General features: G+C 34.5%; 1 protein-coding gene across 1 annotated transcript in view; it reads right to left on the bottom strand.

Annotated features, from left to right (window-relative positions):
• Positions 1–1157: 1157 nt before the first annotated feature.
• LOC132563668 (uncharacterized) overlaps positions 1158–26764 on the bottom strand; it is a 35644-nt gene continuing 10037 nt past the window's right edge. Inside the window, exons 2-30 of the mRNA XM_060228408.1 lie at positions 26101–26415; positions 24856–25043; positions 22909–23074; positions 22431–22682; positions 21830–21931; positions 21521–21625; positions 20859–21110; positions 20331–20497; positions 19305–19457; positions 18736–18886; positions 18225–18478; positions 16470–16692; positions 15719–16135; positions 14721–14936; positions 14057–14132; positions 13545–13717; positions 12651–12803; positions 11267–11389; positions 10857–11006; positions 10318–10524; positions 9463–9796; positions 9090–9268; positions 8726–8860; positions 8059–8175; positions 5793–7352; positions 3030–3157; positions 2088–2136; positions 1744–1979; positions 1158–1322 (exon numbers count right to left, since the gene is read on the bottom strand). Coding sequence (XP_060084391.1) covers positions 1158–1322; positions 1744–1979; positions 2088–2136; positions 3030–3157; positions 5793–7352; positions 8059–8175; positions 8726–8860; positions 9090–9268; positions 9463–9796; positions 10318–10524; positions 10857–11006; positions 11267–11389; positions 12651–12803; positions 13545–13717; positions 14057–14132; positions 14721–14936; positions 15719–16135; positions 16470–16692; positions 18225–18478; positions 18736–18886; positions 19305–19457; positions 20331–20497; positions 20859–21110; positions 21521–21625; positions 21830–21931; positions 22431–22682; positions 22909–23074; positions 24856–25043; positions 26101–26415 — 6746 coding nt within the window. The remainder of the gene's footprint in view (positions 1323–1743; positions 1980–2087; positions 2137–3029; positions 3158–5792; positions 7353–8058; positions 8176–8725; positions 8861–9089; positions 9269–9462; positions 9797–10317; positions 10525–10856; positions 11007–11266; positions 11390–12650; positions 12804–13544; positions 13718–14056; positions 14133–14720; positions 14937–15718; positions 16136–16469; positions 16693–18224; positions 18479–18735; positions 18887–19304; positions 19458–20330; positions 20498–20858; positions 21111–21520; positions 21626–21829; positions 21932–22430; positions 22683–22908; positions 23075–24855; positions 25044–26100; positions 26416–26764) is intronic.

The raw sequence follows: 26764 nt of genomic DNA, 5'->3' as shown, positions 1-26764 counted from the left end.
CTAGCTTTTTGTCCGAGTATATGTTTTGGACTTGTATTCGATTTTGTTCAATTTCTCATCGTCAAATTCACCATGTTTATTTTACTGTGTTTCCAAATTGATCTATCTACGAGGGGTCCTAACAACGAAATGTTCTATTACTTTTATAACAATTCAGTAGAAAATCGGTACTCGTATAGATTCCAAGTAAGACAAGCGTCAGTCTAAAGGTGTACATTTATTCACCTATCTTATGTTGGTTGGTTGGCAGGTTTTTTGCGTCTCCTTGCCTCCTGTGTTCCTGTATGTTAAGTGTCTATGTCAATATTTTATGATACTCAAAATAGAGTAAAAACAGAGTATCCATCTTGTGAGTGATCATACTTTGCGTACTGGCGATAAAATCATTTCCATCAATGCGTTGTGTTGCTATTTACCTGAGAATATATTACTTCTTTATCAATTACAGGTGATGTAAATATTCCAAACGGTCCAATGGATCAAATTTAGTCACTTAAAAAGTAACAACAGTGAGATAATGCAACACGTTTTATCTAAAGTAAAGCGGCATTTAAACAAACAATATTAATCAAGTATGGATGAAAAAGTAGACCGTACGTCCTTCTTTGAAACAATCAAGTTGTCAATCATAATAAATCATATTTTGATTGCATTTATACAAAAACTAATGTGTAATTACCACCATGTGATCGTTTTAAAATCTATTTTTAAAACTGCCTGTAACTGGATATGCTGAGGATGCTAATGGTGATAATAGGCACAGAGGGCCTATTCGTTATGGAGTTATTCCTTAATCTATATTGGTTACATACACGAAAGAAACATCATAACTTTCCAAATAAAACAGACCGAAGTTTTGTTTGCGAAGATCATACAATTTTCTTTACTATTCTTAAAACGAAACAATACCGAATATAATATAGTTATAATAATCTATCGAATATGATGTCTTTCTCAGTGAACCAGCCTTTGTGTTACCAGTCCGTAACGGAGCCCAATATCATGAAGATAAAACACTGACGACAACTAAGACATAGTCGTAATACAGTCCATGCATGATAAAACACACACCTTTGCCTAATTTCTGCGTCGATCAGACTACAGTCAGACATGAGATGGTGACAATTCCAGTAGTATCTTCGCCGCCATTATCAAAATCAGTCATGTTCAATTTTCAATATCTGTTTCCTTTTGAGATCTTTCTGATACCAGTACAGTAACGATCTCGTCAACTTTCCGAGACTTTCCATGTCACCACTTCCGTCTTTATCGCCACCTTCAATAATGCCCGCATCAATCCTACTGTATGCTCGTAACCGTGCCTGTAAAACATTTATTTCAATAGATGTAGATAATTCAATGTAATTTGCATTTTAAATATCTAAACCGACGTCAATAGTGTTCGAGCAGTGGATCATGGTTTCGAGGAGAATGGAGAGGTCAAATATTAGCTCGTAATCAATCCTCAATCCGTGTTTCCATGTTAAAATATTAAGCTCGAAATCCGATGTTTTAATACACATTAATCATACTGTTAAAATAATGAAGACGTGAACACTTCATGGTAATCATATTGTTTCTTAATATATATAGAGAATATTTGCATGCATTTAGTTTGATACAATTTTTGTTTTATTTCTAATGTAATTAGAAAACTGTTCACTTCAATCATAATACGAATTAGGAGTATGATATAACTCTGAAAAAAATAATGCAATATTTTTATCATCCTATTAAACTCACCCGATCCAAGGTGACAATGACTGAGTCCTCGTTCAAACGATTATGGCTCAAGTTTCGTTTATGTAGAAAACTAAGGTGTTCTGCAAGGTCTCTCACGATCTCGTACATACGTCTGGCAGAAGGCGTAGCAGTTTTGATGTAATCCCTTAGAGTCAGGTGAGACGGAATTCTGGCTCCAATAACAAAATGGTTGCAATCACAGATGTCAATCCACTTCGCGTATTGTGTAGTAAACGCTAGAATGCAGAGGAATATATCTAAGTGAGCAAACAAGTAGAACATATGCCCTTACCAGTTGTACATTTCTGAATAATTGATTGGTTCAAATGAAAGCAAATACTTACATGACGAAGTTCGATAGAACAGGTTCTTTGTGCTGCGTTGCAGGATTCTCTGAAGATAAAATTTCATACAACAGATACAACAGATAATAATTTTACAAACCCTACTCTTCTCGTGAAACTTTTCATAACCAGCATGTACAAACGTCACCTCTCCCAAATCTATGTCTAATACACGTATCTCGTGTGCAAAAACCAAAGTGGGATAACGCGGTCCAACTTGCATGTATGTGCGAAGTTATGGATGCATTCAGTGACATTTGCCATTATGAGGTCTCTATTTCGTTAATAAAATGAATTATTACATAAGCTCCTGATGAAGAGATTGCAGTTTTATTTAAGAAGTATATCGTGATTTTTCAGATGTTATATGACTTAAGTTTATTTGTTCAACATTGCAGTTGCTTCATCAATATTGCAGATACCAAATGTTGATGTAAGAGATAGGGAACTATTCAATCATAAGTACGTAGGTGGGATAATGGAAATTCTACCCTCGCGAATGAAATTTGGGTTCAGAGCCTCGGCAATGTCGTGAAATGCTATGTAGGTGGTCAGGTGGCGAAGTGGTAACGCACTCGCCTTTCACTCGTGGTACGGAGCTCGATCTACATGAAAAGTTATTGGATCAATTGCGCGATTCCCGGGTGCTCCGTTCTCATCCCACTATCAGACCTCTCGCGCGCTGCCATCCGGGCCATTGATATAATGATATAAGCTTAAAGCTTGTTTCACAATAATTGTAAAATACCTAAAGTTTATATTATATCAATTTTACATATTCGGATAGATTATCCATATCTCACATACATGCAGATATTTAACACTATTTGTAAAAGTGTTATGGCCAGTATAGACAGAATGACAAGACATTGGGAAGAAGAAAGTAGAATCTAAAATGATGATTTCGCTCTATAGAAAGTTCACCAAACATGTCCTGCTTACCTTTTGTCGTCCAACACCTGAATACGTATACAGCACGGGATTGAGGGCCGAGTTGACTGGTAATATAAATACGGCAGTCCAGGCGTAGACCTCAGAGGAAATCCGATTTCCAGAAAATGCCAAAAGTCCTATAAATAAATGATATTTACGTATTTACACACCCGTTTATGAATTTTAGATATTCAAAATGTTTCAACAGACGTTATCGATATAATCAATTTACTAGGATATCCCACACCGATCAGTCATTGGTCGTAGTAACTATCTCGGGGACAAGTGATGCCCTCTACCGGACAAACTATTACATTGTGTTGTTGATGTGGATGTTACCCTTTCGTGTTAAAGTAGAAATGTCCGTTTAATTTGAAACATATTTCAATATGTTTTATATTATAACGACGTCCTTATTCAAAATTGTAGTATTCGACTGGGTTACTATCCATTAAAAACAGAAATCGAAAATTTCTAAAATTCGAAAAGGCCATAACTCTCGGTATGGATGGAAGTGAAAGAACATTTACACTTGATTTGTGTCACATGTTGCTAACAAAACTCCAGCTCTGTTTCTTCAAGCATGAAAAACAACTCGGAAAAAAATCCAAAATTGTTTTGAATTTCAAAGGGCCGCAAAATTGTCAAACTTTATTCAATGGTATACCCTATCGCTATGAAAAATTCGCACAGACAAAAATCCCTAAACTTCAAATATACAAGAGATCCTAGAATCTTGGTGTCCACCTTCGTTTGATTACAATTTTTGTTTTTAAAAAAAGTTGGATTTTTTCTCTTTATATTTCTTCTTTCTTGTTGTTGCTCATTTTTATATGTGAAATTCTTCTTAAGATATAGCAACAATAATCTTCCACTGCCAAATTCAAGATGGTCGCCTGTCGGCCATTTTTGTATTTTAATCAGTCCAAATTAAGTAAGGCACACCTAGGAACCAAAAGAATCCCCAAATGAAATTTGACAAAGATCCATTCGGTACATTGGTAAGAATCTGTTATTGTCAAACTCCAAGGTATCAAACCAAATCAAAAGGGTACAACAAGGGACCAAAGAGAACTAACACACGGATTAAGAAAGATGAATGTAATAATTCTCAAGAAAAAGAGATAACAAGTATTGTTGACGGACGGACCAGGGATGAGGGAGATTTGAAATTACCACCATCTAATGATAATGGGTTACAACGAGCCGTAACGGTGGTTAAAGAGGCGATACAGAATTAAGTACGTGTAATACTATATAAAAATTATATCTGTAACTTACTATCATAAGGAGACCTAACACAGGTCATATTATAATCAGAAAGCGAAAAAGACATCAAACGTGCCATAACTCTGCCAAAATGGCATAAAATTTAAACTTGGTCTTGAAGTTTAAAAAAAGCTGTAGATACAATACAGCTCTAAGGTGGCAACACAAAATAAATCAGACGAGATTGACAAACGGACGGACAGGGAGAAAGTCCCCATGCACAACCGCTAAAGAACTACTCAATCGGGGAGCAAATTTTAATGGTTTCTATTTCGTCAGTATTGGCAGAAGAGAAATATCGATTTTGCAAATATAGTAGTATTGATATCAAAATCGACAATCATTATTTATAGAATTTAAGATAAGAAAATATCTTGACAAAACTCGTATAATGACCATTAGGAAAACAAATACGAAAATCAATTTGACACGTCATCAATTAACTGATGGTTGATTCACTTGATGCCAATAAATTTAAAACAAAACTAATGTAACAGATCAATAAATCACCATTATCGTGGAGTAAACATCTTAATGTTTGTGTGTAATACTGTTATATCTCATCAATCTGAATGCATTTGAATTGCATTGTTAAGAGCATGTAGTATCTTCACATAATGATTGTAAAAACTGAAATTAACGCAAACCATATCAAAACTATTATAAATAAACATTACGCAACCAATGAGGCCAACATTTATCAAGAGAAATGCTCGACGCCGTCAAATATTCAACCGTTTTGACCGTCTTTTATAGCTGTACTTTGAGGATTGTGCACTTGAATTAGCTTATATTCCCTGCGACAAATAGATAAGTCAAATAATCATTACATACTGGTAATCATTACATGTGATATAAAATACTTTAACTTAAATGCGAGTTACCTCTCTTTGCTAGTGAACCATTTAAAAATGAATATAAACAGAAAACAAAACCCTCCCTGAGTTTTATCGGGTTAATTTTTAAAGCATATTAAAAAAAGATATGCATTTTAGGCATGGGATGAATTAACAATGTCTTTCTGATAAAATAACACATCAAATTAGGACAGATACTTACAAAAATGGTGTAGTGAAAAAAGACGGCTCGGATAATAATATAGTTAATATATTATCTCACGAAATGTTGTCAAATAACACATCGATACACACAAGGATGCTGATATATATTTCTAACAGTAATGCAGTTTGAAACAAACATACATTTTTTTTTCTTAATGCGAATCCGGATCTTGACTTTAAAACTATCAGTGAGTTTATACAATGAGTATTGTTTTGTAGAATAATGTTCGTGAATAATCATTACATATCGTTCACTCATCATGTCAGTTTCATTTTGATATATTTTGTAGCATCTGCACCAAAGATTGTGTTCGTTAAACTAGACATTAAACTATAAAATCTTACCTAATTATTATTTTACGGGTAAAACAAATTACAACGAAACATGACTTTCGTATTCAGCCTAGTTGTAAAGACGATGATAATTATATGAAAACTTTACCCATAACTCCGAGCGGAAACCAGCACATGAAATCAGAGAAGACCACTAGAAATAGACTTCTAGCAATGGCGGCGTCCTGTACGCGTCTCTGAGATTTCAGAACCTTGTCGGTGGTGGATACTTCTTTGTATATCAATACCTGGCCAATAGCGATGCTGATGAAAATGATGAAGTTCAAGAGAATGAAGACTGCCATGCCGTATTCCCATCCATCCGGTTTGTCCCGTGTGAGAGGGAGTGCCAAACACACCGCAGAGCGTGAATAGAACTGACCAGAAAAGTAGGTTATAGGCAACAACGGAATTAGTGCAAGGGTACAACACAGAGACCAAACGGCAAGACAGGAAAAGATAATTTTCCTTTTGCTGAAGTAATATTGCTTCAACATAAATTTTATTGACACAAATCTATCTATTGTTATGAGGAGCAGAAACATAACAGAAGCTTCGCTAGAAATGGTTGCAAGAACACCTGCTAGTTTACATTGGACACTGTTTCTCCAGTAGAGGTCGTTCCAAATGTACTGGCCTCTATAGATGGAATCGGCAATCGCTATTATCAGCAGGTATATACCCATGAGGAAATCTGCAACGGCCAAGTTTAGTATCAAAATCCCATGGCCTTTTACAAGACTGCGCTGGTCGAAGATGATTTTGTATATAACCACACCTGAATTTCCAATAAGTGCACATACCCCGATGATCCAAATAAAAACTCTCAGATGATCTTCTCTCATAAGGTCTGAACACGAAGAAAATTCATCCTGATAGGGTACGCAATTTGCATCGGTCACAGAATTAGGCTTTAAGCAGCAGAACATGTACGCGTCTGTATATAGTTCTCTTAAACTGGCGAGACCATTGAAAATTCCATCCGAAAATTTGGATATCCTGTTTCCTCTGATATCAAGCACAATGAGATCAGTAAGAACAGAAAACGCATCGTTTTGAACGTCGTCTAACAAGTTGTTAGTAAGATTCAAAACCTTCAGGTCCCGTAATCCGCGAAAACTCCCTGCTGAAAGCGTTTTCAATTGCGTTTGTCTTACGTTTAACATCGGAAGCATGACAAGACCAAGCAAAGCGCCAGGAGTAATAGTGTTTAGATATCTATTTCCTTCGAGATTGAGAGAAATAAGTTTGTGGAGATTTTGGAAGGTTTTTGCAACAAGTACAGTAAGAGCGTTGTTACTTAAATCCAGGTGGTAGAGATTATCAAGATTATAGAAAGTGTCTGGAGTTAGACGTGATATTTGGTTAGAAGATAAGTCTAGCTCTGCCAGCATAAACGTTTCAAAAATGGGTACGCCGGCTGAAAAATCGGCATTTCTGATAGAAAATTTCCTGATATGTCCACGGACTGTAACATTACCAGTTAAATAGAATAAAATCCCTATACACGACATCTGAAGATCCTGACAGCTACATCCGGGTAGGCAATCAATGTCACACAGCACTTCATCATCTCCTTCTGTGCAATGTTTTATACCGTCACATACCTGACTTTGGCTAACACATACGTCATTGCCATGGCAACTAAATAAACCAGCGCAAGACCGATCTACAAGAAATCAGGTGAGATATTTCTTTTGACATTCTGTGAAGTACATTTTTGACTACATGAAACACAAATAATTATCAATATCAATGTAAATTTCTTTTCTTTGAACAAAAATTGATAGCTGAGTATTTATCTTAATTGACGAGAACCTTAATGTTATTTTGTCGGGATTTCAAGGTCAAATCTTAGCTTATACCTGTATTCTTCATTATATATGATTATTTATATGAAAACATTGCATACATGGTCGATTAGGTTGTCCTGCATTTTCGGTCTTAAATAGTTTCTTTATGCATATTTGAAATGTACCATGTACATCATTTTTCACGTTATATGGAGACTTTACCATTATAGCCGAATAGGATCAGTGTTCTAGAAGTATATACTTAATACTTATACTTAATTATGGTATTCGGATAACTTCCATTGGAATTTGAATAATTCTATGGGGAAAATTAACTTCGATAATTGTGAACAAAAACCAGGAATGTCAGCAATTAATATACATTCATGAATATCATCATATAAAGTTCAGCATCATTGTAAAAAGTGCGTGAAAATTCAAACCTAATACACACCTATAAACAAATCCAATGATTAGCTTCAAAAGATTTCTAAATTTGAAAATGGCAAAACGTTTATGAAATATATATTCGTTTTAATAGATATTAAAAGTAGGTTAAACAACAACCGCTTGATAACCTACCACAATTTGCCTCATCCTCCCCGCCAGAGCATTGAGATATACCATCACACACATAGCGAACCGGAATGCAGTAACCTCGAGCGCACTTAATGTGGTCTGGTGGACATTCAAATGCATCTAAAACATAGTATTCTTTGTTAGGGACTCTCATCATTGATTTAGGAAGGTTTGTTTAATGTAATCAATATTTGAACCCGCTAAAGATGTAAGAATTAAAATGTAGGTAAATATTTATCATACATCACATCCGTATTCATGTGTGTTTCCGTATGTAATTTCGACTGATATGCAAAGAAATGATGTAAATAGGAGGAATTTGCATATGAAATATTATTCAAACTTGCCCAAAGATTTTTTTCTTTAATTTTCTCTGATTTTAGATTTTTAAGAATACGTAATTGTAGCTATTGAAATGTATACAAATATTCCTATTTCATTGTTTGGGATTTACACTAACGAAAAATATAGAAACGCAAGAAATTCAGGAAAGTATGGTTTGTTGTGATTAGTACATTCCATAGAAACGTTGCATCTCAGAATTTCGAAAAAAAAAAAAAAACATAATCTAGAAATTCTTGGAATTGTAATCTTATATCAACGTGGTTAATACATCGCCTCAATGCTAGGCTAGGTTTCATCAACATACACAGTGTAACTTTGAACATACCACAATCGTCCAGATGTGAGAGGTCACTACAACCTTGTATTTCCCCATACTCGTCATAGTCCAGAATACATATCTGCTGATTGGCTATAGAAATACCACTCCGGCATCGAAAAGTCTTGGAAATGGATGCTTCTTCTGTAAATTTTATATTAGCTTGATTTGCTTTTTAAATGTACTCTTCCAGAGAAATGTTATCAAAGGTTGATACAGACAAAAATAATGTGTTTTTATTATGTGACCGTTAGTTGAAGTTGATTTGATACCTTCTGTGTATATTCTAAATATTTTGTTATTTTAGCAATTTACAGGAAATAATGTATCATTCATAATATAGTGGAAATGTGATTTTTAACACGTGATTTACCATGTTCACAGATAAGGGGTCCGACAGTGAAGGATGTGTATTGTTCCACCCCGGCTCCTAGTTCTACTTCAAAATGTGCTATGGGTAATACTGATGTCGAATATATGATACCGGTGTCACGAAACACATCATTAATGCCAGCTTCATACCAAGCATTCACATCCGATGTGCAATTGCATCTGAAAATTTAGCGAATTTCAATAAATGCTATATTAATCTGCTATCTAATTGAAATCTGTAAAACTGAAGTCGTTTTGTAATATTTTTTCTATTTCACAACATTCAACATCTGAAGTGATCTTATGGTGCTATCGTTTATGAAAAACAAATAACCTATAGGATTTCGTTATCGAATCAAAATAATCGTCTTTACCTTGGCTGCGACATGTCACATTTCTCAAAAAGGGGACAAGAGCAAGTTCCATTGGGTTGACCTTCAATGTTGGCAACACGCCAAACATGATCTCGTCCGTAGAAGCCAAAATTTCTATTAAATGACATGTGACAAGCGTAGCTGATTTCCTGATGACAAATGTTATCCAACTTGATATGGTCGATGTATGACATTGGGATCATGTACGTGATATCTCGCTTCAATTCCTCTTGCCTAATAATGACTTCTTCCTCTTGGTCATGGTGTATAATTGTCCTCACCAATGTGTTATCTTGTCCCATGGCTTGGAATTGGCATTCAACTTTTACTGGACCTGAAAAGGAAAGCCGTTAATTTCAAACATATTCTAGTAATAACAGAAAGGGTCACGGCATCACTTAGCTATATTGAAAGTAAAACGGCAAAACAAGAACATTATTTGTCATATTTTGAATTATCCTCGGCTCTTTCTGTAAGATGTAATTTTGATGAAATTTGATGATTCACGAGCAACGCGTAACGAACCGAATTCATCGGATATGTTATATCACAATCATGAACAGTTCATAAAGTATTTTGTTTCTTGTCTTTCATTTTTTAAAACCAAATGCATTCATCACTTAAGAACAATCCCATCAAATTGCCTGAGTCGACTGGTTTAGAGGTTACAATCAAGTGCTTTTCCATCACCTTTAATTTGTTTTTTCAACTAAAAGGTTGTGTCTATGTAAAAATACCAGTTAAGTCCGGTAACTAAATAAGTTTTGAATTATGGACATGAAATCCAATCTTTGATAATAATTCTGTCGTGAATGACAACCATGTAGACGCATGGATGGGAAGTAAATGGCATACTTTCCATTCCGAAATTAATGAAGTATTCGCCATCGCTGTTGACACCAAGATCCAGCATTGAAGCACATGATGACTGAACACTAAGCTGGCATTGCTGACTCTCATCTTCGTACAGAAGTCCACTGCAATCTATGGTACCGTCACATTGACGAGACTCTCTAATACATGTTTGATCATAGCAAAGGAAGTTAGGATACCTGCAGATATCTACAAAAATAAGCATTTGTTTATTTATTGGCATATAATACATATTATACTATTTGCCTAGTATAAGTCAATATTGTACTACAATACCAAAGATGTTAGGGATTTTTTTGTCGAATAGGAAGTAGCCACATTGATTTTGATGGGCATGTGTAGGTTGCTATGATTCAAATTTGAGACCGTTGATACTTTCAAAAGTACTTCCATGGAACAGGAGCTTTTGAAATATAATTATCGGCTGATCTTTAAATCTAATGTCGAACTACATTCTTTTTTTCACTACCTGGCCTCAACTATTAATCATTTCTTTAAAACTAAAAATCATTATTAGCGACTGAAAATTAAATATCCGCCAGCTAAGATCATACCACAATTGTCTTCGTCAGTTCCATCTAAGCAGTCTTCTTTCAAGTCGCAGAAAAGCTGATCATCTACACACTGGCCGTTGCTACAGCGAATTTCATCTTCCTTACATGACGCATAGACTGTTGTATAAAACAAACACATTCGCTTTCAAGATATTTGGAAATTAACATCTATTTGTTCAGTAGGTGCACATAGTGTCTCATTTATAAAATAATAACAAAATGGAAGATAAAAAAGCGAAAAAACTCTTTGTTCGTTGGGTGAAGAACAGTTTTCAAAAGCAAAAATTCTGAGTGACAATGAAAAAAAAAGTCGCAAATGAATAGAAAGATTATCTGATTATTGGAACTAGATTAAGAAATTATATGAATAAACTAACCGCACGACCTTTCATCCGAACCATCTGTACAGTGATCAATGAAGTCACAATAAAGAGTGAGAGATATGCACTGTCCATCTTCACACCGAAACTGGTTTGACGCACAGGAATTGGCAGTTGAGGCTATATTAAAATCAGCACGTGATAATATGGGCTATTAATAAAATAACCTTTACAACAATTAAGTATCATTGTTATGTTATGTTATCAAACACACAAAAAAAAAAAAAAAAAAACTTCAGTCGCAGAGTATTGCTTCCGCTGCTTTAGTACGTAAAAAATTTAGTCAAAGATATTGGTATTCATACGTTTGTTTCACTACTGACGCAATGTTTATTCTTAAAACTTTTTTTATGTGAGAAACTTTTTATAGGAAGTGTCTGTATGTATGATACACACTTTGGCCGTAACAAAGATTACATGGCAATTTAAGTAGATGTGCTGGTTTTGTAAACGGTATAAACACCAATAGTTTGCCATTTTTCTAACTAGCAATTGAGTTTGTGTGCCATTTCCCCCAAGAATGGTCATGGTACCATGAACAATTATGAACTAGCCACTGAGATTGTGAAAGTCAAAAGTCGAAAATTTTCTCAGAATAACTTTACTTCCAAGTCTTCTTGTTTCCAAAATAAGGGGCCAACATTGGCTGATGTCGTGCCTGTGTATGATAACCATCCAAGTGTGCTGCTTTTACCAATAGATAATAGGTAGTTTAATGTTAGTTTGTAAGGCTTGTTCCCGCAATAAGGGCACACTTCACGTAAATGTCAGGTTGATACTAAGTGTATTCACTGCTGCATCACTGTCTGTAAGACATGTTATAGTTTGAAATTTCACGGTAAAAATTGTCTCGTAAGTGCTGTTATACCTACACAAGTTGTAATACCTATATATCATCTATGTACAGAAAAATGTATGAGTTGTATGATTTGTAAGCTGCAACCACAGACTGTCTATGCTTCATTTTTGAGAATATCCTACAGTATCTTGAGCATTAGATGTAAAATGTAACTCATAACTCCTGAATATTCATGGCGAAAAGTTCTAAAATCGAGACTTTTAATCGTTTAAGTCACGCAGTGCCTTGAAATGATTTGTTTATCATTTTTCTAATTATCGAAAAAAAAAAATATATATATATATATATATATATTGAAATAGTCTGAACATTTCACCACAGTTTACTAATAGCATTTATATCCTTCATATAACACACACAGCTATGACTGATTATAGGCGACCAAGTGCCATCTTAATCAACGATTCACAAATACTTGTTGGACATATATTTCAACATACAGTGGGCAGAAAACGGACCAATATGCCTGAAGTCGAAAGCTCTTTCAAATAACTTGCTCTGGTAATGTAAAATGCCTCTTACCACATCCATATTCATCACTTTTGTCGTGACAATCATTCCGTCCATCACAAATAAATGCCCGCGAAATGAATTCTCCATCAGAACATGGGAACACAGAATAGTTAGACTCCTTGGTCCAGAATATGTTCGGTAAATTCCTAATGTCGATGGATTCTGAGAAATGAAATACATTTTGAGTAAATATATTTGTCTGCATGACATTTTGTTTTAGTCTATACCAAATTGATAAGTACCTGAGAAATATGAGAAACAGAAAAAATGTGTTGGACGAAGTATTCACCTTTTTCGTTACAGTTAATTGGAACAATACATATACTTCTTAAAACCCTACAAAAATCTGATGCATTTGCTAACGCGTTCAAAATTGCCTGTCCATCATATCTTTTACCATATGACATGCATATTTGTTTTCATCATACAGCAAATTTTGTTCAGTGAACATTTTGAAACTGAAATCTTCAGTTAATTGCGGGTGGATGGTCCATTTCTAAAGACATAGGGGGGTTCATATAGAATCAAGTGCCAAGGAAGTAATAAAAAAATTAAGACAGGATAGAACATAAACATGATAAAGATTAGAATAATAATAATAAAGAAAATCATAGTTTATTTATCTTTTAATTAAATTTATTATTATCAAAAATATATTGTTATTGTCAACCTCTTATTAAGTGATTAAAAAAAGATAAACATGTTTATTACAATTGATTTACAGAGTGAGTACTTGAATATTCATATTTCTGGCAAAGAATGCTTTCAGTTTAACATAAGATTGAATTACAAATAAATACATCAAAAGATACAATGGGTCCAATTAAATTATGCCTACGTTATTGCTTTGAAATAATTACTGAAACCAGTATATTGGTGAGAGATTTCCCTGTCAATATTTACCTTTATTGTTGAAAGGAGACTCCATCTCACATATAAAGCTTGGAATCTGGTCGTAGGCACAAGCTATATCATGCCAGTTATCAATAGTTCGAATGCTTCCCAATCGTATGACTGTACATCTCTCACTAGACAAACCATCCGGCTGAGACTTCTGTTCAATGGGATCTTTGTACCTGAAATAGTTTTGTGTATATTGTCCGTTAAATCATACAATTTTAACTTCATTCATAATTTATCTGAATTTGTGTACATAGAGTTATCTTCCCTTTAAAAACGATCGTTTGCGAAGAGTTTCGTTTGGAACGTCATTCATTTAATCGTTTCAACTAAGTTATACCATAACATTCGTCTATTATATTAAATAATTTCACTTAAATTTTAATTTTCATAATATCAGTGATTTGACATCCCTTTAGTTACAGCGTAGAATGTAAGCAGTGAACAAAACCAATTGGTATACAGGCATTATATTAATAATATTTCCACAAAAACAAAAGAAATATCAACAATACCAAGCTGTGTATGTCAACGGCGTGTCATCCAGCCATCTATAGTGTATAGCACCGTCAATCAGCAGCTTCTCTAATCCTGTTTATTACGGAAATGATCAAACATTGATACATTTTTAAAGGAAATTAAAAAGCATCCATTTTGAAGGGTTTGAAATTCTGAAAATAATCATCTTATGGGCATTAGATTTCGTGGATACTCCACGGAAAAACTTCATTTAGGATTTTAGTAATTGGTTGATTCATGGACATGAGAGTAACATCGATAACCACGAAATAGACGAAAAAACATCACTCATTTGATAGTAGTCATCGAAAAAGCTATGACGTCAATATATGATTTCAACTTTAATAACAAAAACATAACATAATGTGTAACATTTTCTCGTGACAGGGAATCGTATTTTCTGTACTATCACCTATATGTATATTATGCCTGAGTATATTTTTTGTACTGCTTGCTACAATCCACTTTGATAAGTGTTACTTTTGCAATTAGAGATTGAATAATACGATATATTTTCACATCTGAAATGAAAAAATATTGGTCGAGGAAATTTAAATTATTGCGTAATAATATTAGAAGTCCTCTTTTACGAATACTCTAAAGATATTATCAGTGTCTGTCAGCATGCATAATGTTCTTCACAAGAAATAACAGTTATACCTATGTACGCCTCCCCGTTGACAGAGTTGCCCCAAATCTTTGTCATCAGATAATGAATGAAAGTCATTTCCTTTTTCGATCCAATCGACGCGAGATATCCGCCAACGTCGTGACATTGGTCTCTTGCCTGTATCCACGTAACACCAGATGTAAGGTTTGTTTCCTTGAAGAGCTTGTAACAACTGGTCCCAAATTTGACCCATTCTGGTAAACAATCTGCAATATTTAAAAAAAAAGATATATTAAAACTTAGTAGGTAGTTCTAATGTTAAAATAGCCTTCTCTTAAAGAAAAATAACAACGTTAATAATACAAATAATGAGTTTGACAGTCATAGGAATCGTGGTGGACATTATACAAACGTATATAGTTATTTAACACCAATAAGACATCGATACCGTCCCAAGTTGAAAAAAGACAGAAGCTAATCAATGTGAGCATCGTTGCCCTATGACGTATGTGATGAACTACTTCTTGACCCATTTGTCTTGACCAACAATAATCAAGTTCTTGTTCTTATAAATACCTATAAATTAAACATTTTCAGATTCGTGAGATATATGGTATGTCGGATTATATTTTTCAAGGTTTTGAAGTGGGACGTTTTGCCCTTAGACTGATAATTACCAATAATGTCAAATAGTATGCCAAGTGTCATCTTCTAATCTTATGGCGTAAATGCGAATTTGAATTGTTGATAAGTTGATGAAATATCATTGTCAAACGATAGTGCTATAATTGGTCAATTAATGTACGCGCTCGTCTATAGTTATCAAACTTTTTTTTATTGTTGTTGTGACTACTGGTAATTTTAATATCAATTTGCTTCTGGATGACATTTCAACGATCTTCATGATGATGAATGAAGCTTCATTAACGCGGCATACTATAAATAATTCCTTTTTCGTTCATTGATTCCGTGGATGCTCTTTAAAAAGTCTTTGAAAACATATGATTTTACAGTGTCGTAAAAGTAATAAACACTTCTCAACGCTTACCTTCACCTGTGATGTTGTATGACGCTTGAATGGAGTCGACCATTTCATATTTGCCGAAGAACCCTCGTCCCGCACCGTCTCCAGCACGGAATTCAATCTGCATGTAATGCCAGCTGGATGTTAGTTCATAATAAACTCGATCACTCCGACACATTTTTGCTAATAAGGATTGCGTCCTGCCGTCAAATTGGATATCGTAAACAGCCAGGAAGGATTTTTCACACGAACCTTGGTCATCTATGACATCGAGATTTAATATTTCTAGACGAATAAAAACTCCAAATATTCCCTCGATCCTCCAGCTACATGAGGTCAATAAAGAAATATCCGATGGGTATCCCGGAGTACCGATGTACGCTGTCGGAAGTGTGCATGTACCAATGCAAATACCTGAGGTCATTCCACATCCGGGTATATCTGGTTAAACATAACGGTAATGACTATAAAACATATTTTAAAGTTTAAATTGCACCAGAAGTGTAAAACAAATTGACATGAAAGTTTTTGTTCAGTAAATCGAATTGCTGCTTACTAATTGAGTGGAGATCACGCTTTTTATGAATTGCATCATCAAAATTGTAGTTGAAAGCGACAAAGATACCAGATTAATCTTAAAATGATAGTCGGCAGAAACCTAGTAGTGAGTTTGTCTGTAGAGTATCAGAAGAGAACCAGAACATCACTCTTACAGTATTACATAATGGCCTATTATATTAAGCTTTTATTGGTATTGTTTAATGTGTCTACTTACCACTTTGTTTCACACGAAATTCAAATGTTCTTTCACCAGCCATTTTATTTAGAATACACGATTTAAGGTCTATGAACAGAGTTGAAACAGACGATACGATTTTCGATTTCTCAAAAAGTTGCAAAGAGAAAGTCTTTTCATCAGAGATAATTATTGGTGTTGCAGGGTCGTCATAAATCTTCAGAACGTCTGAGCAAATGGTTGTATCTCCATTCAAAATATCCTGAATAAGAAAAGGCGTCAAGTACCAAAATAATGATGTCATTAATCACCCGAACTGATGTTTGTTAAGTATAATGTATTAGATGGATGTTCATAGATAAACTGTCAGACTTACTATCTCGTATAGAAATTGTAAGATTGTAAATAATCGATTACTCTTTTTCTGCTTTCATTGTTCCTGATGTTTAGTGAATTTATGACGCACTTTGGTGATAACAAATGTAGTATTCAGCGTTGCAGTTTGGAAGAAAAGATTAATCTTGTACGATTCCTTGATCACAAAAAATAGAATAAAGGGATTAAAACTTTGTTGAAAGTAAGTCATACATAATTCAGAAAATATTTATATCTTAATCAAACTACACACCTGAAGTTTATAGTTCCATTTTACTTGATCAGCTAGTGACAGGAACACAATCTCCAGGTAAGGATACATTCCAGGTAAGGCTTCTATTGTCCACTTACAGTGTGTATTCTGGTTATAACTTAACGGAAATGACGGGGAAAGCATCGTGACGGTTCCCTGGGTAGGTAGGGTTACGTTACCGCCACAGTCGGACATTTTTGAAATGTCTGAAAGAAGTGTATATGAATTATTAATTATAAATCATTATTTGTTACTTGTGTGTATTGTAGCAGGTTTGTAGGTATTCGAAATTGTTGCTTGGCAAAACATGAACGATTAACAAGATGGCCATACGGTAATATTGGTTAACTTGCCAAAGTACTCGCTGTTGAGTCCCATTTTAAGACATCAGCTAATTCATTAGTCTGTTTTTGTTTGAATCACTACTGAAACAACAATCACTTATCGACTTGCATGCTAGAGGATATAGGATGGTTGTGAATGTATTGTTGAGCGAACAGTCAATAATAAAACAAAGCAGTATAGTTTTAGATAAGGAACCTTAAAAACATTAGAAACTTATCGACTACTTTTTCCTTCGCTAAATGTATGTGCCCAGTTACATATAGGCTAACTGCTTATGTACTGTCGATAAAACCATTGTGCCGCAGCTGCATAATTCTCGATATTGTCGACAACGTAAAATGATTTAAAACCAAAGGGAATTAATAACTGCAACACTAAAACAAAACCATATCATCTGAATGAAGTCTCCAAGTGAGATCAGTGAAACGACGGAAATTTGGGTGAAGCTGTATGTATATCAATGATCTTGTATTATTGTGTTACTTAATCCGGCTGGCGGGTTTAATTTCATTACAAACGGAGATTTCACGCATTATGCGTCAATATATAAATACTGATAAATGGTTAGTTGGTAATAATGAAAATAACAAAAATAATCATGTTAAGAGCAAACAAACAAAAGAAAGAAGAACAAACAATTGATATCTGCGTCAGCGTAAGACATCTATATAAAACCTATAGACACGTTCATGATAATGCTCAGAGGTCCATTGATTTCAGCAGCTCATTTTGTTGTATTTGGTTTTTTTATGATTCTCCGAGGTATCAATGTAATAAGTATAAACACCTTGTATACAAAGCCGTTCACCGCTGAATCTCACCGGATCAGTATTTCGAACCCATGAATCAGCAAACTCCCTTAGATATCTATAGGCCCTCTGTACCACGCATGTCTGAAGCTTCTCATCGTAGTAATATGACACTTTCTTTTGATCGATCACAAGTTGTCTGCATTCCTCCAATCGTGTGTGGTTGTATATATCTTTTGTAGATGCAGGAACCCACCACGAGATATACTGCAATTCCGCATGGCCAAAATCAAACGTGTCCGTTCCACAATGTATATCTCGGATAACTGTACAAGACAACAACGTTACTTAGTTGCATAAAATAACTGTAGTATGCTTTAACAAACGTTTTGTAATATGAATAAAACATGTTCATATAACATTAAATTTTATAAACCTTTGCAATGTATATACATCATTAAAATATGTACAATATTGGATCGGATTAATTCTGATATGAAGTTGCTGAATTACATCTTTAAAAATCATAATGTTCTGATGCGTTGATGGAAGTGAAGACGATTCGTTAATGTAGTTGACTTACATCGTTTGGGACGCCCAACTAATTCCAGTTTCAGACAGGCCTGATTTTTAACACTCAGTATGTCTATCTTTATGAAGCGGGCAAGCACCTCATTGCTCAGTATGAAGCGGTGGACTGCTGTACTCTCATAGTGATCCATTGTTTTAAAAATCTTTTTTTTTTGTTTATGCAAGTGTAAAACAAAACACGACCTATCTTGAATAAAACTTTAAAATTGTTCAAAAGACACAAAAGAGTATTACATCTTTCAATATTAAGATATAAATAGATACAGTACAATCACGTAATATAGTCAACTGTATCATATAGCTATTTCTTTAGTGATGATAAAGGCCTCAATAAACCTAAATAAATTTATATATATATGATATTAAGTACACACGTACATTCTGAACCGAGTCATTCGAACGAATGTAATAATTTCCAAATAATGCCTTTCATCGTTACAACAATATTGGCTGCCTTTTAAAGAGTTATTGCAAAAACACCAATTAAATTGATAGATGCAGGAACATATGGACGATTCAAAGAAACTCATCTGTTTACTGGGTACAGTGAATGACAATTACCTTAACAGTTCCTTTCGGATCCTCATATGGATGTAAGCTATGAAAGTCATTTCCGTATTTAAGAATAAATGAGTTAACAAGTTTCCTCTCCCCTTTGTCGTCCCATCCTTGAATAAGTAGCCCTTGGATTACAGTGGGGACGATAAGGTCAACCTGTTAAATAAAACAATAAGAGACGTCCATGTAAAGGAAGATTGAGTTGACAAGATTGTATATATTGTCTTTCTTAGTTTGCGTCCAAAAAAACCCCATTTTTTTCTTGATTCAAAATATTCTAGTTTAGCCAGAGTCATTCCAGGGCGAGGTTATCTTGTAGTTATGGGTGGCTACCTCACCACCAACTTATGAGAGTCCTATCTCATGCAGTCGTGAGCAATAAGGGTAGAGTGCCTTACCCAAGGATACAACGGTAGTAAAGGATAGTCCGTGTATCAGCTTGATGATACACTAACCGTACAGGATAGGGAACTTCGAACCAATCACCTAAGATCTTCAACGGAAGTTGTAAAGGCCAACACTCTACTGATCATCGCGGCCACGTGATAATCGGGGCTTTCATTTCTTAGATATGAAGTAAACACAGTTTTGTTACCGAAAACAAAATTGTGGATTAAACTAAAGGCAAGCAAGATGTTTGCGAACTCGGTTCGATACAGTTTAGCCAGAGGAAAGACCTAAACATCAGAATAGATAAAAAATAAAAAAAAAAAAAAAAAAAACCCTGAATCCGGACAGAAAGATGCAGTAGCCCCAGCATGGAACTTATTTCTTTTTGTATATTCGACGATTTCAAAAGAATATTCAGGGCATATGTTTATATAAAGAGTGACATGAAACACAGTATCGACGGAAATACGTGTATCATAAAAGCAACACAAAAATCAACATGATAACTGCAACGAGAATTGAATTAATCAAACCCATTATGTATAACTAAAATAATATCAATGCTATTTTTAAGATAAATGTATTTCACCAAGCATTAATTCATCAATTTCATTTGAGTTTCCTCAAAGTTTTACTGACCAGAAACCATGGATGTTCATCCTGATCCGAAGGACACCATCCTCCCGTCGGCAGCAGCAGTCGACCGTCGTTGGCGTTAACTGTTAACATGCTATTTGATGAGGAATTTATTTGGTAGTCAAATATGTCTCCTGTGATCATTCCCATTGGCTGTCCATATTGTGTTTCTGTGGAGATGTTCGAATTAACAATTATGCGATAACATTTGGATTCTTTTATCCGTGCATAACTAATCCGCAAAAAGTTATAATTTACATCGTTCTTACCAAATGCATTTGAAGTATTGGAAAACGTCTTAGTGATATTATGATAATGACAAGAATAGTTTGATTATTTTCATGAGGAAGCGTTCTCGGTATTTTTTACGCAATAATACGCAATTTCTGTTACAATCGACGTTCCAAAAATCTGACGTAATACATTAGTTGATATTAAACAAGGACGTTCTAGACATGTTCCAAATCTTTATCGTATTCTTAACTAACAACAAGATGTTTTCTAATGGTTCATCTATGATCGTATACATACTTTTCCCCAGTACTTTGATCTCTGTAATTTCCAGTATGTGAAACGTTCCGTATTTTGTGTATGAATTAGTATCATCGAAATTTCTGACGCTGACAAATTGGCCAATGACGGGACGCTTGCATTGGAATCGAAATATCTTTTTTCTGGCAGGAAACCTCACATCATCACATCGGATTGCTCCATAGTCTAGAAAGTCCCACTGATTCTTACTCACGAATGTCCCAACACTGCGGAAATTTACTGGAAACCATACTACATAAAGAAAATATATTATTTTCTAAATCGAAAGTAATAAAAAAACATTTTAACATCTACATTTCATGACTAATAAACCCATCATGTGTATCTTGAAGCCATGTTGGTAATGTCTCGTTCGTAAATGAACAAGGTATACGATGACGGCGCCAACAGGCATACTAAACCAATCTTCTGTGTTATAAATCGCGATCTCGGTCTACGATTCACCCAATACAATAATGGCAGCTTAACGAAACTGTAATGTCTAACAATACCTGTTCTATAATTTCACACATATGTATACAAACAATAAAACATGCTAAGCGGTAATCTTCTTCTGCAACTTTTCTCATTCGATTCGCGTGAAAGTGAAAATAAGTGGGAACTGCATTAAGTTCAACAAAATGTTATTTAAAGATACTCACTGGCTCCTCGGTATACCTGTATCGCATGTACGTCATACCACTCCTGTAGATCGACCTGTAGGAATGGTTTCGCCTGTGGTCTGAACGTGATGAACGATGATCCAACTGGAAAAATATCTTCAGGTCTTTAACACGATACTAACGAATCTTTCATAAAACGAATATGTTTTTATTTATTAGGTTGACATACAGACACACACCAGACAGACTCACAGACAGACACACAGATGCACAGACAGACACGCCAACAGACAGACAATGAAATCACGTCTTATAATTCTTTCATCAATCATTTGCAACAGTACTCACAATCAATCCCATCAACGGCGAAGAACGGACCATATGAATCGACGAACGTGGAAGTATAAACAGGCTTTCGTGCTTCTATAAACTCTAGTCCGGGTATTTCCTCTTTAAAACACAAAGGTAAATTATCATTCCTTAAACGATCAAGAAACTTCGTAAACACATTATTTGTTCGAAATATTATATTACACACATTATGCTTCTTGTCGTTCAAAATTACATGAAATAATTCAAAACACGTTGTAACTGGTAGAGTTTATATATGTATATATATTTGAATTATCATTGCTTAACCAGGATCAAATTTATACTCCATGAGCATTGCACAATTGGCGGTATATGTCGAAGAAATATAAGAACGGCACATATTTGAAGAACCTGACTGATCTAGAAAACACACATACTGTATAATTAGATTTCCACGTGCTTACCGTTCGCTATATATGAATTACGTTTATGGTACTTCGCAGATATTTCGAATTTCACAGGCAAGTATTAGTCAATAATCAAGGCAGAACCTGGTCATATGTCCCACATTTTATTTTTATGTCTTTGACATGCAGCAGCGGGAATGACACTAAACATGAATGAATCAATTAATTACCGCATATAGGGACATCACAGTATTCTCTGGTCCATTCCATATCAATGAAGCACATAGGTTTCAAAGAATATAACGATAAATCCATATTTTTGCAAAAGTTTTCCTCTAGTTCATAGTGCCATTGAACACTATTATTGAAATAGCCATCGGGAAGCGTCACCCAGTGGAGGCATGCTTGACCACGTGCGGTCACGTTCTGACTTCCGGAATATGACGCACCTTCGTCACTCTCATAGTAACATTCTCTCCGCTCTGTAGACATGAGATATATAACTTTCATCAGCTTGAACTTGTATAAACATAACATATTTCCAATGTACTGGGTTTCTGCATTGTTTTATAACCTAACTCTTTAATACAATTTACTGTTAACCCATCTTCGTGACATTCTTAAATGATCAATTTCATCTAAAAGCAAATCATATTAAAACAAAAGACTAGGTAATATTGGCTAGATATGTTCCCTACAAGAACTGACCGTTCGACGTATAGTAACAGTATGGTATTCCGACATGTCTGTAAGATATGTTGACATCAGGAAAATCGCCGGAAAACTCCCAGTTATTCCTGTCGTTAGTCATAAAGAAAACTTCCTCCTTTGCATCCATTTGATCGACCGCTTGGCAACTGCCCGCAGTATTTCCCTTAAAATAGACATAAACGTTCAAAACAGATTATTTGAGATATTTATTCATGAGGTACATTATTACAGAAGAAATTATGGGAGAAAGGGTGTCTAGAATATTCCTGGTTTGTTGATATCCTCATACGTTGTTTTTGACAAAGAATGTCATGTATTATATTTTGTTGTATTGGTATAAGCCCTTGTGTATTGGTATATCGTGTGGATTATTATGTTGAATTGTTATGTCCAGTAGGGGTGCTCTGTGGACTCTAGGCCCAGTAGAGGTATATCATGTGGATTATTATGTCGAATTGTTATGTCCAGTAGGGGTGCTCTGTGGACTCTAGGCCCAGTAGAGGTATATCATGTGGATGATTATGTCGTATTGTTAAGACCAATAAGGCTGTGATCTGTGCAATAGCTTTAGTAAAGGTATATCTTGTGGATTAAATGAATGTCACTAATAAATATTTTCAATGAAAGCAAACATTCGACATATTGTGACAATCATATTAGTCGAATGTAACCAGAATGTTGAACAAAGATTCAAAATGAATTGACCTGAATGGGCGCCCTTCCGCGGGTTAAATATAACAGCATTTTTTTTAAATTCTGTGGATACCGATGATCATATTTGGTCTTGTTTTACAGAGCAAATTCAACCGTGAATGTACTTTCTTTGGGAAAACAAGCTACAGGAGCCCAAACCCAACTTGATAATAATATTGAAATTGCAAATGGCATTTCTGGTAAATCATTGGATTAATTGCCTTCCATTCGAAGTTCCAGTACTGTTATCACCTTCTTTATCCCCGTCACTAGTGATGTTATACAAGTTATTTACCATAATGTTCACTTTCACAGCTTGAAACAACCAGTATAAGTCCCTGGTACTCAGTCTTCCTTCTAGTATTATACTCAGTTATATTTGGTAAAAAAATAATTTCTGCTGCGCTTTATTTGTATATGTCATCATTAAGTGTTGCACTAATTGAAGAAAATTGAAGACCTTACTCATAGCGTCATTATTTCAAAAACATCAAATGTGTTAATAACATCAAAAGTCAATCAGGCTCAAGATTGGCATTCACTCTATAAATATTGAAAAAGATCATTCTACAATAACGATAATTACATCAAACGAAAAAAGACATGTGTGACATTCGACGTTCTTGATGGACCCGGACCTCCTTTGACAGTAATAGATACGCCATTCATGTACCAGACATTGATTATTAATAATGATAAAAACAGAATTAAAACTCATCCAACAATAGCATAGGTACGTTTTCTGTCAACATAAAGCTGTTATTTCAAAAACTGCAATCACAGGAAATTAGTTTTGCAAATATTTATCACAACATAGTTCTGTAAAGAAAATCGGAAATTAGTGAATTTCATATATAGATTGATATCCATTCTTTATTCCCATGTTTTTAATGCATAACGTGATCCCATTAATTTATGACATTTGGGAAACTGTTTGGCCAGTAAACATCCTGAAAAAACGAAGGTGGTTTTCATTTTACATATGATGTCTTTTGTGAGTATAATAATGTTAGAAATTTGATTAAATAAGAATAAGGATATTGCTTCATGAAATAGGATTTCCAATGTCATCGACATTATTTTCTCGTGAATACACAATGCTCTGATAAAAAATTTATTAATTGCATATCATCTTGCAGTATTTTTCATAAAAGCCGCTTTTTTTTCAATCATAATAAATGGAATCACAATGTATAAAGATATCCTACTCATCATCAGTAATAAAACAAGGTTTTCAGAGCGAAGATTTACCTTCAGTAGAATGAATGGAAACGTGTTTGGTAGGGAGATGGAATTCTCTGTTTCCCCATCTTTTCTACAGCAGAAATGAAGCTGAAGTGACGAGTTTCCTGTGCCGAGAGTAATATTCGGCAAGACTCCCCCAAGGTCTGTGTCGTCAAACAAATACCCGTGTACCGTAATTGATCCTTCAGTGAAGTCTGTGTATTTCCCGTTCCGAAAATGTGATGGAGAAAATCAAACAGAATTTTATCTAATTTTCGAAAGGTATTGACCAATAAAACCAATAACATATACATTAGAGTAAAGGGATAACATTATACTGAATCAGGAGAGTATGCGGTAAAAATGACAATTACTCCGTTTCTGTAAGTAAATATTTAGTTTTCCATCATCGCTAATTTAAAGGGTTCATTTGACTAACAGGAACATGGCGTTGTTTGTAAATAGTGGGAAGTCATTTTAAAATTTCCAGTCAATTATCAATTTCTTTTCAATTAGTTTTAAACGAACATCTCTGTTTCCTGTTGTGATATAATAATTATATCAATGAACAGTGTAGTGGCTTAATAGAGTTGCTTCTCTTTGTCAAAATGTCTTAATTTTCTTTCATTAGCACACCCAAATCAGTTGTCAACACTACCATTATCTATGTTTCCTTTTGTATTTTTTTTATTTCATTTACATTTATATATTCAATGTTGATATTTAAAATGGTGACATGGGATCATGGAGCGCCCGGCTTTGTGTAGTATTTACACGCTATGTGTATGCAGAAAACGGAGAATTTATATCCTAGTTATGTAAACTTTAAAAATCTACAATCTTTATGTAGTGATTTTCTGTAGAATGAATCTATTTTATAAAAAAAAGTTCCAAGTCAAACACTTATCAGAGAAGTCACACACAGTCTTTGGCACAAAATCGTTTTGTTTTGAATTAAAATAAATTTAGTCGCATTCATCATTGTTTCTTTTTTGTTTGGTACAAGATGTCAGAGTATCACTGACCTAAACTATTAAGCGTTGTAGTATACGTTTGTGTCATTGCGCTAAAAACTATAATACTCTAATATTTTGGTTTTCTTATATTACTTTTACTACAAAATGACGGAATAAACTCGGCAGCAGTATAAAACTATGATAAATATATTCGACATAACTCATTTATAGATATATAAAATACATATACAATAAATGAACTGTACCTTTTCTATCAACATCATGTTTGACAAAATTAAAGTAACAACGCATATACCTTCCGTTGGGCATGTATTTCCAACTTTGTAAAGGCAGTATTTGCCTTGAGGCCAATTTTTATCGGAGTCATTGGTCAAGGAAATCTTTTGCTTCAAACAAAAGTTCAATTGCATGATATGTTCGTGGAATGGTCCCATGATGTGTGGTTCAACGGTGACGTCATCCAAATCGTTCCATAGCTGTTTACTTGACAATTCTGGCAACGTTAGATTGGCGTATCCACTATTCCAGCCAAAACTGTCTTCCTCGGGACAGCCGAAGGCGGACATAGGGAGCCCATATTCTCCTTTTGGCCATTTGGAATTGCCAACGGCTTAAAAAAAATTCAAAGGAAATACTTTAAATACAGATATTTTAGCTGTAGTCTTATTTAAACGCTTTTGAAGTGTTATCACTATCATTTTCTCGAGAAGTTTTCTGTCAGACTATATTTATTGTCTGCAATGCAAGCATCTTAGAAACGTAGATTTTATCATTGCGGTGATACTAATACCAAAACGTTATTTGGTCATAGCTTTGAAAGTAAGCAAAATGTAGACCTCGTTCTTGGCATCCTTGGCATCAAAGTGTATTCTTATGTATATGTGATGCAACTCTTAAGGTAATAACGGCGCTTAATGTAATAATTATTACAATAAGCGTTGCAACGGCTACGCTTAATG

Source organism: Ylistrum balloti, unplaced genomic scaffold (assembly GCF_031769215.1).
Source record: "Ylistrum balloti isolate Yb309-2 unplaced genomic scaffold, AGI_CSIRO_Ybal_v1 Utg371816, whole genome shotgun sequence".
NCBI classification, from domain to species: domain Eukaryota; kingdom Metazoa; phylum Mollusca; class Bivalvia; order Pectinida; family Pectinidae; genus Ylistrum; species Ylistrum balloti.
This window is presented reverse-complemented; position numbering and strand designations above follow the sequence as displayed.